The sequence below is a fragment of the Lycorma delicatula genome, chromosome 4, assembly GCF_047948215.1.
Source record: "Lycorma delicatula isolate Av1 chromosome 4, ASM4794821v1, whole genome shotgun sequence".
Classification (NCBI taxonomy): domain Eukaryota; kingdom Metazoa; phylum Arthropoda; class Insecta; order Hemiptera; family Fulgoridae; genus Lycorma; species Lycorma delicatula.
The window spans coordinates 142,866,734-142,884,944 of NC_134458.1; the positions used below are offsets into that span (position 1 = coordinate 142,866,734).

Sequence of the window (18,211 nt, forward strand, 5' to 3'; positions counted from 1 at the left end):
AATATGTAATTAATGTTTTCATGTACTCTCTACACATTTCACAATGAGTGTTGTTCATTTGTCACATTCGTTCATTCGTTTTCATGGATTTCACTCTCCTTCCCTCTCAATCACTTTCTCCCTTTCTGGTTGAATATAACATAACAATAATATATAACCACATATATTGGAATTCATACAATTCATTGCTAACTAATGTTATATCCAGTGTAGTTGTTAGAATATTTAGCCTAAATATTTTCTCCCTTGAATCAATTTGATTTGTAACGTTTTAGTCTGAGTTATAAATATGTATGATATTTCCAAACCTTTGTTGTAGTTGTTACCATTGTTGATTTGTATTCATTAGTTATAATTTAATTCATTCTAATATATACAATACAGCAATAACATATTTTTTAATCAGTTTAAACTATTGTACATATCGAATTAAATGAATATATTACTTTTAACTCGCTATTAAAAAAAAAAAAAAATTAAAATTAGTCAATTCTTTTGTGAATTTATTGGTTTTTTGTTTAAGATTCTTATTTTTGAATCCAAAATTTTTATAAAACAGGTAATTTTTGGTCATTAAAATTTTTTCCAGAACCAAAGAAACTAGGCAACTAGAATGAATGAAATAAAATCATTCTTGAAATTGGCATAGCCATTTTCAAGAATACTATGTCCCATTTCACCCATTCTAAGGAAAGTGAAGAGTGAAGTGGTTTCATTTTTTCTTCTTCATTGAGACATCTTCAACTCTGCGTGTGACATCTTCCTCATTCTGCTCACCTCACAGGGAATGGCTGTGTTGTTAATACCTTTACTCTCAGGAAAAGCAACTGTGACTAATACTTCATATCTCATATCCTTTACAAGGCTTTATGGCTATGTTTAATTTTTTAAATTTAGCAAATTATCATTACATCACCAAAAATTAATCATTAATAAATAAAAATAAAGTTATTCAGAGAAATTACAATACTTATTAATTAAATATCTAGATTTAAAAAAGTTATAATTCTTATCGTTATAAAAGAAAATATAATAATTTTACAGTATCGTTATTAAAAAATGGAAAATTACATCTGTTGCTCTGTTGAATTGATTTTTAGTAAAAAGGTATTTAATTGCTTTGTCATAAAAATTTTATCTGAGATTTTTGCATTTTTGGGCTATAGGGATCTTCAAACAAGATTTGTTAATATATACAGAGTTATCACAAAGTTCACCCAGCACTCATAACCTATTCTACTCTTGAAAATAATGGAAAAAGTTCATAGTAAACATATGTCCTAAAATGATTCTTTTGCAAGATACGGCTAGTGAAAGATTTCACTTGGAACTTCAGCTACCCGGTGAAATGAGGCCATACTGAAATTTTTAGGACATTAATGAAGAAGCAGAATTAGTGATTTCTTATGGTTTTTGATCTGAAAAATCGAATAAAATAGGTACCAGAACTGTAACTGCTGTAATTTTTGAGAAATCTGGGGTGACAACTAATAAATTGGGGTAAATATATCTGTTTTATATGTTTGATGTACAATAACTTTGTAAAATGTAATAAGCTTATTTTTAGCGTCATTGGAGCCTAGAAAACTAGTTTTTTACTGAATCTCAGGTTTCATTCAAATGTATACCAATTACTCAAATGTAGTTTGAGTATACCAGTAATCCAGTTAAATTAAGAAGATTCACAATCTTTAGAGCTTGGCCTTTCCTCTAAAAAGCAATGGTTAAATAATTTAGTTGTACATAATGTATATATAAACTTTTTACATTCATCCAAATTATCTGGACCAATTCAGCATCAAAATATTTCAGATATGTACTATCTATTTATTTATTTATTAAAAGACTTGGGGACCCTGTTTCTTTCATAATTTTGGTCCAGTTTTTAATTTCAAGTTTATAGATCATTATAAAATTAATTTATTACTTTTTTTTATTAGGAGAATTTATATTTTTCTTATTTATTTATCCTGACCCTCGTAGAGGAAGATTGTCACCTTGTGACAAACCTGGACACCATACTATCCACTCCGTTCCTAGTCCTGATGAGCTTTACAAATTGAGTTGAGCTGATGAGTATTGTCCTACAATTCAATTTACTCAAGTCCTATTGATTTACTTAAAAATCAAGAGACAGACTCATAAATTTAATAAGCCTCTAATGAAACCATACCCTATCTCTCTCTGCTCTGATCTTTTTGGGAGCAAGGTCAATGCCTACAACCACTGTCTAAAATTTGTAGTCATTTACTAAAATGACTATAGCCATAATATATAAAATAAAAAATTTTCTCCAGAATTACACCTGAAAAGAACTCCAAATTATATAAGAAAAAATAATAGGAGTGGTTTTAAAAAATGTTAGTCTTGTGGTTTTGGTCTTGCTTTGACTTTCATAGCTACTATGGTTATCTTAGTTTCCAGGTATTTTTGCTGAATGGTATTTAGCATCAGCTGACTATTATTTTCCTTTTATGTTTCTTTTCTCTAACGATTATAATTATTGAAATCTACAATAATATCAGTAATAACCTTGTCTTCTGGTATTAACATTATTTTTATTTTTTACTAGGTTATGCAGCAATGAGTCCCCATCCTGGTTACACAATGACAAGTAGTGAGTATCCAGCTAATGGTTATACACCATATCCTCCATCGGCATATTCATGTGGTTATCCTACAGGAACATATCCAGGACCAACACCTGGTTACGCCCCTGCACCGTGTTATACCATGGGACCTCCTCAACATGATAAAGTCACACCTACAACAAAGGAAGACAGGTAAGTCATAAGTTTTCCATTGATTATTAAAAATGTATGGGGTTATTCAAAAGCTTTAAAGATTAACATCCTTAAACATTATTTTCATGTCATGTCTATAAATTTTAGAATCAATTCTTTTTCCATCTACTATGTGGGGGAGCTTTGATCTATGACCCACTGCTCTGCTAGGGTTTGCTTTTAGTCAGCAAGACTGGTAAAAGTATTTATTTTGTTTTATTTTTTATTCCTAAATTAATAGAGAAGTAAAAAAATTATTTCTAATGTTCAGGTTGCATAAATTTGATAAGAAATAAAATTAAATTCTTTAATTTGTGACTAAAATTTTCAAACAGTTCTTAACTGGTATCCAATTAATTTTTACTAATATATATATAAATATGTCAAGTAAGTCACTATATAGATAATAAAAATAAATATAAATATGCAGATAAAATACTTAGAAAACAAATATTTTATTTTATAAATAATATTGTAAAATGGTTGTTACCTGAAGAAATAAAATATAATATTTGTTGTCTTAAGTATTTTATCTGCATATTTATATTATTTACATAGTGACTTACTTGAGATCTAAATATTTTATGTTACTGTTATTATAACAATCAACCAAGAAGTGTATATATATATATGTATAATATTGGTTTCAAAAATAAAAATAAATGATTTTTTGATATTTATATTTTTGTACTTCTATATCTTTCATGAGTGTTATTTATTGTTCATCTTACTGTTACAGGTTTAATTTCTCTACCAACTCCAGCTGTTAGCTTGTAGAAAAATAATCACCTGACTGTATAGGCTATTTTTATAATCTTTTACTTGATCAGCCTAATTATTGATTTACTAGTGATAATTTGTAAATAATTTGCACTAAATATTTACTAATAACTGCTGATTACTTTTCACCCTTTAAAATAACCCTTTGGCTACCCCCAGGCGTATATAGTAGTCCAAGATTTATGTTTGAAAAGTTTTATGCTGATACATCTGTAAATAATTTTTCTTTGCATATGGTGTTGGTTTTTTTTATACCAAAGACTTGGAATGTTTAGTTTTAAATAACAAAAACAATAATACAAGTGCAATGTTCTTGTTGATATAATATATTATTCTGAAAGCTTTTTTGCAGCTGGCTACTTTGCTTGCTGTTAGTGTGACTGATATCGCCACCTGGTTTCTTTGTTTTGTGTTTTCTGTGTGTTCAGTTAATTATTTTTAGTTATTTTAATATTTCACTGTATTTCAAAAAACAATGTGTTACTTTCAGTACATGATGTACATCAACATCACAGGTAACATAACATAATTATTTCTAATTTTTTACTTTGCAAAATTGTTTTTAAGTTTCTTCTAGACTTTTAAGTTTTCTTCTAAAACAGTAACATCAAGTGATAAGATTGAAGTTTTTAACTTTATAGATATTTATTAGTTTTAGTAATGAAATTATTTAAGTGTTATGAACTATTTTAACCTATAAATTATTTTTCTTACCTTTATAACTTAAAAAAGAAAGTAGATCTAAAGTTTCAAAAATATTCAGTTTTATCTTTCACCAAAAAATAAAATAAAAATTTAGCTTGGGAGTCATAAGCGTTTGAAGTGAAATAAGCCTGGGAGTCAAAGGGTTAAGAAACATACCACTTATGAGAAACAATTTAAAATTTTAAAAAGGATTATATTACAACATAGCTAGCTACTAATTCTTACAAGAATCAGCTAATCTTAGCTTTCATTTTTATCTACTTTGTTTTTATACATAAAATTATGATTTGTATAGTATTTAAATGCTTTGTAACTTAAAATATAATATATTCTCATACATATATCTGATCCCTGCATCAGATATTAGAATTTATACCTGTTAATCAAAGGATCAGATTGTAATTATATGTGTTTTCAGTAAAGAAAAAATAATAAACAATAAAATGGAGCAAATCATAATGCAGTACCAAATGAGTTATTGATGAAGATTTATATATATATATTTTTTTTTTGACATTAATAAAAAATATTTGTTATGAAACCATAATTTCTTTGTGGACAGTAAAGTCTTTACATTTATTTAAGCTATTTTATGATTGATATGAAATAATTTTATTTCTTTACTTTAAAATGTATACTTATAAAATTCAGTGAAACTGATTTTTACAAAATTCAGTTCAATTAGAAAACTGATGCTGGAGAGTAGAAAATGAAAGTAAAAGATTATAAAAGTGTTATTACATGGGTAGATGTTTTTCTATTAGCTGACTTTATTAGTTATATTCAATCCATGCTATATAAAACTAATTTTTTAGTTATTACTTTATTAATTCTTTCTGTATTAAAAATTTAACAGTCACATGCAGGACATTGATAGTTTGGGGCCCAGCTGAAACAGTTTTATTTTTATACTAACGGCTGCGTGATTCAGTCCCTAGCCACTACTTTGTTGTTGAGTTTAAATTGGCTACACATCCTTTCTTTCTTTTTCCTGTTTAGCCCCCGGTAACTACCGTTTATATAATACTTCAGAGGATGAATGAGGATGATATGTATGAGTGTAAATGAAGTGTAGTCTTGTACATTCTCAGTTCGACCATTCCTGAGATGTGTGGTTAATTAAAACCCAACCACCAAAGAACACCGGTATCCACGATCTAGTATTCAAATCCGTGTAACAATAGCTGGCTTTACTAGGACTTGAACTGGCTATACATCCTTGCAATCCATAAATGTAACAAACTGCAGGTATATTCATTCATGAACAAAGGATGCAGCTGCCTATCATTCCCAATTCAAGAATAGTGTGGAATATCTGGAATTCCCAGGATGTCATATTAATAATCAACTTGTCAGAATTATCAGTATTTCTTAAATAATGAATAACTTACAAGCTAATTTTTATTTCATCGTATGATGTTTTAAAAGTTTTTTAATATTTTAAAATGTTATTACTCAATATAGAATTATTTCACAGCCAGCGTGTAACAATATCATGTTTCTGTTTTCAATATTGGCATGATTTTCCAGACTGTGAAATGCTTAAGATTTAAGATCAGATTTGTAATAAAAATAGAATATCAACTGATAATAATATAAGGTAGAAAAAATCAATCTGTAAGATTTCAAAACTGAACTCAATTTTATCATTTCATTAAAATTTATCGTAGAAAAATATTTATCTACTAATTTGAATTTCGCACGGTTTATATTATTTGGAAAAACTGCCGTTAGAGTGCAGCAAGAAAATGCGTAAATAAGATCATTTACGTTATTAAATGCCGCCTATTTACGTTTAATATATTATATTTAATAACTTTAAAATTAAATTAAAATGATAAAATCGCATGTTTTTTTTTTTTGTTTTTTTTTTAATTTTAACAGTCATTCATTTTTTTAAACGTAATTTACTGTTCTAGAATTTTAAATTAGAGGCCGTTATATTCTTGTACTTCCGATAGATGTCAGGGTTGTAGCAGTGAAATGTCATTCGATTTTGTTTCTAGTCCATTAGTAAGATGCTTTATTACATGATACATTGTTGTAAAGTACCGTTTTTAATATTTTAAATATATATTTATTGATATCCAACGGGGATGATTTTTACACGGTTATGGATTTTTACCTAATTTTCTATATAATTTCATTGTTTAATTTACATGTGTAAACATAACCTTGAAAAAGTTTGTTTAAGTTATGCTAACTTTAGACGCGTCTTATTTGCACGGTATGGAACCTGATATTAGTATAATCGATAATAAATTAAAAGAACCCGTCCCACAAGATTTGCAAGAATTAATTTCAAAGTTGGCTCTTTGTGAAAGGTAAGCAATTACAATACTGTGAAACTATGCTAATTCTTGTTGTTGAGAAAATAATCGTTTATTTTGTAAAAGAATTGATTGATTCCATTCCTTATGTTATCATTAGATAACTAAAAATGACTACAGTACATGTGAATTGGTTTTCCTTTAAAATCTTTAAAGCTTTCATGTAACATTTGTTTGTTACTTTCATGTTTTCTTTACAGCTTTATTTTTTTTTAACCTAAATTAATACTTAATTATTTACATTTGCTGATAAGGGAAGGCTTAGATTTTCATTGACTAATATTTCTAATCTGCATTTAAGATATTTGTTTTTTTATTCACATTAATATCTCTATTGTTGACTGACTTTGGTATTATTTTTTTAAATGACTATTATTACCAGTGTTGAATAAATAATGTATATTACAGTTATCTTAAGGTTGTTTTATATAATATTAGGTATTAATTTTTTTTTAAATTTTGATCATTTATTTATTGAAACGAGAAACTTTTTTTATATACATTTTTATATCAGATATCCTAATATATTAATACTCGGTTAACTTTTACACTTATAAGTTTATTTATCACTTAAATTATTGTATACAATGTAAAGTTTTATTTTGAAATAGTTAGCCTGTATTGCGTATATACCATCAATTTTCTGCACAAACTCTGATTTTATTGTTTCTAATATTTACTCTGCATTTCCATGTTTGTACTTTTGCTTAGTTGTATTTTTATTTTGCTTGATTTTGATATTTTTTTGTTTTGAATGTAATTTTCAAGAACCACTTGAAAATCATACTAAAGTGTTAGCTGTTCAGGCATGCCACTTGAACACTATTTTTTTTTCTAACTGATAAATCAACAATAAAAGAGGAAGAGTATTTTCATGGAATCTTGAATTCAATATTATCATATTTCATTAGATGATTTTACTTTATAAGAATGTAATTTATTCTTTCCCCTTGATGATTTATCTTTTATTTATTTTAATTTCAACCACTAGTAGTAGTCTTCTTATTTAATTTTTTTCATATTAGTCTATATTGTTTGTTGGCTACATCAATTTTGATATTCTGACTGTTTTGTGAATTGTCAATCTTTTGTTAAGAGAAACATTCCATAATACCATAATAATTGTACATAATGATTTTTTTTCAAACCAAACTAAGTTTAAAGTGGAACAGATATGTTTTTACTTCAGTCATAACATTTAATGTTCAAAAGTAATTCACTATGTACAGTTAAAAGCAATTTCAAATTATTACAATTTCTTTCCAAGTTTGGTTTTCTTCTGTTAAAAAAAAATAACTTTTTCTTGTAATTTTCATGGTCAGTTATTATCGTTATCGAATATATATTTTTAACCAACTAGAAGGATTACTGAATTTAGTCCAGGTTGTTTTTTATGTTCAAACCTTCACTCAGCCACTAATATTGATCTTTTTATTTTTAAAGAGGAAACAATTCCAGTCTTCTCCTCCTATCTTCTGTTGTAAGTTTCTTTTGAACAAAGTATTACAAGTTAGATAATTTGAAAATATATTTTTTTCTGTTTTCATTATTTTTTAGAACTGGATTATTGTGGTCTATTGATATTTATAGAAGTCATTATGGTATTCAACGTTTTTTATTAGGAATTTCAACAAGCATTATCAGGAAAGCTTAGATAAAAAATTGCGTCATATTTTTACATTCTAGACAGACATAAATAACAGTTACCTTATTTGTTTTTCTAGCTCTTTTATTTGTTTTTATCAAGAACAGATTTTTTTGCCTTTTGTATCCTATGATCACTTTTATTCATATTGCAATGTTTATTTGTTGACCTGTCTTTATCTGAAACAGAAAAAATGAAATATTGTAAAAAAAAAGAAGTAAATTAGGCAGATTGCAAAAAGGCACAAAAATAATAGTTTTCTGTTGTTTAAAAATTAACCCATTGAAATTGGTGCTAAATTAGTAATTAATTTATTACGTACTTTAAAAAAAATTGAATACAATTACTTATTTTTAATATTGCACAAATTAAAATTCTCAATGGACATGTGAAAATAACAACTGATAACAAACCTTGCCCTTAACCTTTATAATTATTTCATGACAGTGTTACCAACCTGAATGTTATACTATGAAAAGGGACATTACAGTTAACTCTAAAATAGTGTGATTTAGTGAACTTTTTTTTGATAGCTCTGTTTTGGTTATCAGTTGAATTTTTTACCATATTTTTTTTTTTTACAAAAAAAAAATTATGAGTATAGACTGACCTAAGTTATTGACTTATTGACTGTCATTATACTGTTATAAGAAAAGGGGTGGTAAAAAATAAGTCAACAGTATTTACCATAGAAAATATGATGTGATGTAAATTTTTAGTATTTTATTTACTTTTGTTATTCATCATTCAACAAAATGAGTTTATTAATCACTAGTTCACATTAATTGATTTACAATTTGTATTATATGCTAATAAATAATCTGTTCATGATTTATGTTTTAATATTATTATTTTAATTATTTGATAGTTTTACGTATTTGACACTCTTATGATATGTATATTTATTTTGTATTTTTATATATCAATGTGTAATTATAATTTAAATTAATTTTATATTTATAATTTAATAATAAAAGAACACACTCAGCACTTATTTTACAAAGTATATACATTTATTTTAGCATGGTTTTTCTGTTTTAATTTTATGTATATACGTTTTTTCTTACAAGTTCATTCTTCTAATTTTGATTTGCTATAAATGTGTAAAACAAATTGTGGAATTTATAGCCCAAATTCATATAATATATTTAGTTATTTTTTTCCAATGTAACAATAGTTTCTGGTAATAGTTCTTTTTGTTGTTTATTTAACATATTATGAAACATTACAAAAACCTATTATATGGATTATATTTGAAGAAAAATATCAACTCAGATGAATAATTGAAGTAGTTTTATAGATAGTAATTCATATTTTGATGAATTGGTAGCTAAAATATTAGTTAGTTAATATTTAGTCTGGTCAGCATGAAGTTATGAAGTAGTTTTTACAACATTTTAACTACCTTCATCATAATGTCTGTTTGCTTGAATTTTAATGGCTTTCACAATGGCAAAGACAAATGTTTAAAACTAAACTATACTGGTTGTGAAGTCAGTTTGAATTTATCAATCTTGTCAAGAATAGTATTATGAGAATAAAATGCTCAAATTTTTAAGTAGAAAGAGCATTTCAGAGCCTTGTACCAATGTTTCTTCTTCTATATCCTTTACAAAACTTCATTAAATAATGTTGTAATGACAGTTTATTTAATCAAGATTCCATAAGATTACTCTGTCTGTAAAGTGTCTTCTCTTGATCTGAAATGATGCAACAACTTGTATTGTGTGATCTACAGTTAATTAATTTTCTGGGATACAATTGGATGTCACTATAGAATACATTTCCAATAAAAACTTTTACATGATTTTGGAAAATCATGATGTGATCTGCTATAGATTGATAATTCAATTTTTCTAGTGATTCTCATAAATTTTCCTTCAAAAAAATCATTACTTCTAAGCCAAGTATAAAAATTAGCTCTTGTTCAAATTATTGTGAGTACTTGTATTCAATGTCATTTGGAAGATTGTATTGCAAATATAGAATTTTAGGAATTGTAATAACTTAGAAAAGTTGATTTAGTAGAGATCATGTAAAACAACATCTTTCTGATAATTTATGTAAATCCAACCTCCGGTAACTTTTACTGAATGGTGTGTGTGAATAAAACACTACCTTATTATTTGTGGATTCTAATTGGTATGTAACTACTTGGATAGTATAGGAAAATTTTTATTTTAAATTTGGTATTGAAGTGCTAGACTACAAAAGCATTGCATTTAATTTATTCTGATTATAAAAAGAATTATTCTATTGTTATTTATTTGAAACTGGGGTTCTTTTAAGTTTGTATTTTTATAATATCCCCTTCCCTGAGTAATTTAAATATAAAATTTAATTATAAATGTGAGATTTTTCAAGAAATTCTGCTTTGTAGAAGATTATATCAGTTTACATAATTGATTTAATTTTATATACCTGCAAGAATCTTTTGATTGATCTCTTTATATAAATAGTTTCTTTTTTTTAATTGTTACAAAGTTTTTTTATTGCTTGCATTGCACACAGTTTGAATGTGCACAGTTTTGTTCGCGCAAGGGGAAGGGATGGTAAGGAGCTGATTCAGTGCCCTACACATGGCTGCGATGGCATGGGTCATATCTCGGGAAACTACGCAACTCACAGAAGGCAAGCTGTTTATAAAAAAAAAAGATAAACATTAAATTCTTCTGTGTCATAGAGATTAATTAAAAATTCGTTCGCTTGCTGAGTGTGTTCACTATCACCTAATTATTTTTATTTTTTTTTGTTTATTATAATTATTTATGATTTTTTTAAAATTATTTTTTTTTATTACCTTTTGATATATAAAATATTCTTTTGTTGATAGAGGATCCTTTTTTTGCCATGTATAAATTTTTTTTATTTGTTGTATTTTATGCATCGTGTTATGTTTCATGCCTATCTTTTATATCTTTATTAGGATTTATTATTAATAATCAAATTAAATATATGTTATAAATTACTGTTGTAGCATTATTAAACTGTTGGTTATTTTGTACAGTAATTAGCAGAATTGAATTTTTTTGTGGGGAGTATATATTTAAAATGATCAATAATATCTAATTAACTTTTGCTAAGCTATAAAGCATTCGAATAGTATCTTTTCACTTGTTATCTGCATCTGGTTTCTTTCTTTTTATTTTAATGATTTCCTTTAATATTTGTCTCCTGCAAATTTTTTTTCTAAGCTTTATATTCTTACACTACATTCTTGTAATTTTTTATGGCTGTCCACCTAACATAGTGCTGGAGTGACCTAAAATTAATGCTTCTATAATTAACAATTCATTTTCTCAGATATGTATCTCCTATTACTTCATTTTATTAAAAATTATTCTATTATATATCTTCAAAATATAGCATGTGATCAGCCTGAAATACGTTATTCATTAATTATATGTATGTACAATAAGTATTTTCAGTGTGTTCCTTTTTGTGTACAATTTTTTTGTTCATGTATAGAATTGTGCATTATATTTGAAATGGTGTGTAAAATCTGAATAAATTTTGCATGTTTGTAGTTTAAACAACTGTTTCATTACTTACTTTTTTTAATATACTTTGTTGTCATAATCATAGCTTTTGTGAGAACATTTATTTACAGCAGATTCATCTTTCAGTTTTGGCAATTAGTAATCATTATTCTCCGAAATGATAATACCGGGTGATTAAAAAAAGACTTCACTAATTTAAAAGCATATAAAAATTTTTATAGATTTGGTTGAGGTTTCATTTCATAGAAAAAAACAAAGTTTGTCACCCAACATTCACTTTGGTTCTATATGACTTCCATTTGTAATGCAACATACATCTCACCTGAAGTCGATTTCATTCCAGATAGTAGCCAGCAAGGTGGGCATTAATTTGAAGTTTTAGATCATGGTGGTACATAAACCTGTTCTTTAATGAAACCCCCAAGAGAAAAAAAGCAGGATCAAATCTGGGGAGCGAGGTGGCCATGCAATTGGACCTTCATGACCAATCCACCAACCTGCGAATCGAGCATAAAGAAATCTCAGACTTTTAAGCAATAATGAGATAGTGCCCTGTCTTGCTGATATTAATGTCTTGATCATCACTGTCTAACTAAGGAATTAGAGAATTCTGAAGCATGTCCGGATAAACGACAACATGTACAGTTGCCTCCTGGAAGAAGAACGAACCGTACAGTCTTTCTTTGCATAGTGCACAAAAACATTGACCATAGAGCTATCATGAATGTGCTGCAAAGTTTCATGATGGTTTTCACTACCTCATATTTGGCAGTTCTGGGTGTTCACCTTGCCACTGATGGGAAATGTTGGATCGTCACTAAAAATGTATCATCGTTTGCAATTCTCTCCATCATTTCCAAACAAAAATTCAGCCAAGCAACTTTGCTGTCATCTGTAATGTGTTGAACCATGGTTAGTTTGTATGGCTTAAAGTGCAGTCGTTTATATAGTATGTACCAAAGAGTTGTTTGTGGAACGTCAGTCTCAAGTGATGCACATCAAATTGATTTCTTGGACTGCATGCAAAGCTTTCTCTGAGTTGTTCCATAGAATTTTCAGGTAAATGTGGGCATCTTGGTGATTTTGTATGTTTACAGAACAACCTGCCTCAATGAAAGTTTGGTGCCACGAGTAAAGTGTATGCCTACTAGGGAGTCTCCCTACTGTTTTCTTTATGAAAATTACGTTGAACTGCCAGTTGCTGACTGCAAATCATGAAACCAATAACACACAGCGTGAGCACATTCTGCACCAGTAAGTGCATCCATTTTTAACAATACTGGTGACAGCGCTAGTGGCCAATTTCAATACTAATAAGCTATGCGAGTCAAAACTCAATGTAGTTTGCTGTGAAATGAAACCCTCAAGTAGTGAATCTATAAGTTATCTAACTAAATTCTTACATGCTTTTAAAGTTGTGAAGTCCTTTTTGAATCACCTGGTATTATGTGCAGATAATATGTAGTAGTGAGATTCTTAAAGTTAGGTATTATTTTATGTTATGTATAAAAACATTAATAATGATAAAAAAATACTATCTTAGGCATAAAACAGGTTTTGAGCCTTTCAGAAGATTTATAATAAAGAGCAAGTACTTTAAAATTCGAGAATCCTAATTTCGAAAAACTTAAAAATGAAATTGCATGATCATGTGTAGGTTTTCATTTATTTTTTATTTCAGTAAATAATTTTGACCAAGCAAACTAACCGATTGATAAATATCTATGTTTATAAACTATGTAACTTTGAGAAAATTTTTTTTGGAGTTTGTCAACCAGAGCCATCAACCAAGTGCATGTAGAGTAATGTTTGGTGTGCTATTATGGATTTAATTTTATATTTAGTGATTGATTGATTGAATTTTATATCATTTTAGCTATGATTTCACGTACCAATTTGTGTACAAAAATCATTATTGTTCACCTTTGTTTTATCGTTTACTACAGTTATTATTTAGCTTTATCCATTTTTTTTTTTTTTTTTTTTTTTTTTTTTTTTTAGTAAACCCTTCATAATTAGAGTAAAATTAAAATTTATATTAAAAACGAAACAAAATTGAATACTGCAAGATAGTAAGCAATTTTTTTTTTTGTTTGTCTTCAGTCATTTGACTGGTTTGATGCAGCTCTCCAAGATTCCCTATCTAGTGCTAGTCATTTCATTTCAGTATACCCTCTACATCCTACATCCCTAACAATTTGTTTTATATATTCCAAATGTGGCCTGCCTACACAATTTTTTCCTTCTACCTGTCCTTCCAATATTAAAGCGACTATTCCAGGATGCCTTAGTATGTGGCCTATAAGTCTGTCTCTATTGTCATCTATTTGTCGCAATACCTCTTCATTTGTCACTTTATCCACCCATCTGATTTTTAACATTCTCCTATAGCACCACATTTCAAAAGCTTCTAATCTTTTCTTCTCAGATACTCCGATTGTCCAAGTTTCACTTCCATATAAAGCGACACTCCAAAGATATACTTTCAAAAATCTTTTCCTGACATTTAAATTAATTTTTGATGTAAACAGATTATATTTCTTACTGAATGCTCGTTTCGCTTGTGCTATTCGGCATTTTATATTGCTCCAGCTTCGTCCATCTTTAGTAATTCTACTTCCCAAATAACAAAATTCTTCTACCTCCATAATTTTTAAACCCCAATCTACATTTCATTATCACCAAATTATGGTTGCTATCAATGTCTGCTCCAGGGTAAGTTTTGCAGTCAACGAGTTGGTTTCTAAATCTTTGCTTAACCATGATATAATTTATCTGATACCTTCCAGTATCGCCTGGCTTTTTCCAAGTGTATATTCTTTTATTATGATTTTTAAATTGGGTGTTGGCAATTACTAAATTATACTTCGTGCAAAACTCTATAAGTCAGTCCTCTCTTTCATTCCTTTTGCCCAGCCCGTATTCAACCACTATATTTCCTTCCTTGCCTTTTCCAATGCTTGCATTCCAATCTCCAACTATTATTACATTTTCATCTCCTTTTACGTGTTTAATTGCTTCATCAATCTCTTCGTATACACACTCTACCTCATCATCATCATGGGTGCTTGTAGGCATATAGACGTTAACAATCGTTGTCGGTTTAGGTTTTGATTTTATCCTTATTACAATGATTCTATCGCTATGCGTTTTGAAATACTCTACTCTCTTCCATATCTTCTCGTTCATTATGAAACCTACTCCTGCCTGCCCATTATTTGAAGCTGAGTTAATTAATCTAAAATCACCTGACCAAAAGTCGCCTTCCTCTTCCCACCGAACCTCACTAATTCCTACTACATCTACATTTATCCTATCCATTTCCCTTTTTAAATTTTCTAGCCTACCAACCTTTTTTAAACTTCTAACATTCCACGCTCTGACTCGTAGAATGTTATTTTTTAATTTTCTGGTGACCCCTTCCTTAGTAGTCCCCACCCGGAGAACCGAACGGGGGACTAGTTTACCTCCGGAATATTTTACCAAGGAAGGCGCCTCCTTCATTGTTATATGAAAATGCAGAGAGCCACATGAAAAAAAGCAGCTGTAGTTTTCCATTGCTTTCAGCTGCGCAGTACTCAGAGGATTGAGTGATGTTGATATGGCCGTCCAAGTCATTCTGACTCACGCCCCTAACAACTACTGAAAGAGCTGCTGCCCTCTTTCAGGAATCATTCCTTAGTCTGGCTCTCAACAGATACCTCTCCGATATGGTTGCACCTTCGGTCCAGCTACTCTGTATCCCTGAGCACTCAAGCCCCCTCACCAACGGCAAGGTCTCATGATTCATAGAGCAGGAGTAAGCAATACATAACAATAATAAATTGCAAAAAACAATATTATACAGGTGTCTTATTAAGAAATTTAAAGAATTTTAGAACATTTTCCACAAATGAAAATAAAAAAAAGGATTCTATAAATGAGTCCAAAAACACTTCAATTACACAAATATTTGCCCTTATTTCTGCTCCAAAGATAAAATGAAGACATACTGAATTCTGGAAACTTAAATTAAGAAAATAAATTTCATGGTTTTTTGATTTGAAAAATTAAATAAAACAGCCTTGGAGCTTTTATCTCTATTTATTTTTGAAAAAATTATTGTAATAAAGAAAAAATTGGTGATTCAAAATAATTCTGTTACGTTTGAAGTACAATAACTTAATAATTGCTTAGAAAAAATGTAACAAGATTTATTAGAAATTTGATTCTGAGAATCTATGTAAGTAACATCAACCAAACAGTGAACTATTTTTCAGGTCAAAAACCATATGAATCCATAAAATTTTTCTAAGTATTTATTTAATGTTTATTTAATTTATAAGTGTTTATTTCATGTTTACATGAAATTTTTTCTTCATTTTCATTTGTAGAATATGATCTGTTTGTTAGTGAGTCACTTTATTTACAATCACTTATATATATATATATTGTATATTATACTTAAAACACATAACAATGATATATTTAAGTTAAAAACCAATACATTCTGAGAACATGGAAAAAAAATCCAGCAACATCAGGTGACATTATCATTACTTATATTTATTATATACTATATACTTCTGTATATATACAAGGTTTGATCAAAAAATATGTGGAATTTTTAAGTTTTCTGTACTGTACAAGTTCAGTTGTCACTTTTTTGGGGTTAGTATACTTATCCCTAATGTATGTTTACATTGCCATATTGGATGCTTAGTTTATTGTTGGCTTTTGAAAAGGATACACATGCTTTAGTATGGTCGGCGATATTTAAATTGTGGAAAAAATGGAACAAAGAATTTGCATTAATATTGCTTTAAAAATGGAATTAAGTGCAGCAGCACATTAGAAATGTTGGATGTTGCTTTTGACGTTTCTTCTATGAATAAAACAACATTTACAAGTGGTAGAATCGTTTCCAAGATGACTTTGAAGATGATGAGCTCCCTGGACATCCCAGCACATCAACAATCAATGACAACATCAAAAAAGTGAAGAAAATGGTGTTATGAACAATCTCCGAATCACTATTATAGAGGTTGCTGATAATGTTGACATATCATTAGGCTCATACCAAACAATTTTTTCAGATGTTTTGTACATGAAATGTTTGGTAGAATATTGTTGAATTTCGACCAAAAGCAGTGCCGAATGAACTTTGCTCAGGAATTGTTGAATGAAGTGAACAATGATCCAGAACTGCTCAAATGAGTCATAACAGGTGATGAAACGTGGGTGTATGGGTATGATGTCAAAACAAATGCTCAATCATTCCAGTAGAAGCTTCCTGAAGATTCAAGACCGAAAAAAACTCATAAAATTCAATCAAATTTTACTGTTCTGATTACTGTATTCTTCGGGTTTAACAGTTTAGTATATCATGAGTTCTTGCCACCAGGTCATACAGTCAATTAGGAGTTCCAATCCGAAGAAAATGCGTGGATTTGTGATGAAACAATTCATGGCAATTGCACCACAATAATACACCTGCTTATAATTACATCGTTATGCTTCAGCCTTCATCATATTCGCCAGACATGGCCCCTTGCAACTTCTTCCTAGAGTCCCCAAGCTGAAAAGAACCATGAAAGAATGACATTTTGCCAACATTAAAGAGATAAAAGACAGAATAGCTAAAGGAGCTGAACACCATACCAAAAACTGTGTTCCAGAGGTGCTTCAAAGATTGGAAAAAGCGCTGGCACAAATGTATTATATCTGAAGGGGAAGTACCTTAAATGTAACAATATGAATATTGATGAATAAATGGAGATTTTTTGAGACAAACTAAAATTCCACTTATTTTTTGAACAAACGTCAAATGTTGGTCAGTGGCAACGACTAATTTCAAAATCAACCTATTAATATTTGGGTGTTGTTAAATTAATTAGTCATCTAATTTTATTAATCAATTAATCTGGCTAATTTTAGTCATCCCATAAGTAATTGACAGTTTCTGTTAAGTGGGCTCATTCCTAATCTTTAAATTCAAATTTTACTTTTCACTGTGCTACTAATCATGTAGTTACTGTTATGATTTGTAGTGTGAGGTTTGGTTCTAGGTCATTATTGTGGTTTAGAATCTCTGTATGCCCTCTTTTTCTGGTAATTGAAATATGGTTGTAGTTTGTTTAATGAAAATATTATTTCTAGTTTTTATGATATTTAGGAGTGTCTTATGTTTTTATATTAGCACCTCAATTCTAAGTTAGTTTTTTCTATACTCAGTGGGTGGAAATGAGATTCCTAAGGTAGATTCACAATCAGAGCCCCCCTACCAAATTATAAATGTATTAAGTATAGACTGACTTTGAATCTTAGCATGGATGCAGTAGTCTTCTTCCAATAACCCAGAATAATAACCCAACAACACCACTGAGAAAGAATCAAGAATATAGAAATATAGGAAAGGAATCGGCAATTGGAAAAAGACAATTAACTAACAGAGTGATTGTGAAGTGAGTTGTTTGGTTTAGACTTTAA

The 18,211-nt window shown here is 28.8% G+C and overlaps 1 protein-coding gene across 1 annotated transcript in view; it reads left to right on the top strand.

The window, feature by feature from the left end:
• The window catches only part of LOC142322948 (uncharacterized), a 224,878-nt gene that overhangs the window by 171,269 nt on the left and 35,398 nt on the right, over positions 1 to 18,211 (top strand). The window contains exon 12 of the mRNA XM_075362041.1: positions 2,573 to 2,783. Within this exon, the coding sequence (XP_075218156.1) occupies positions 2,573 to 2,783 (211 nt within the window). The remainder of the gene's footprint in view (positions 1 to 2,572; positions 2,784 to 18,211) is intronic.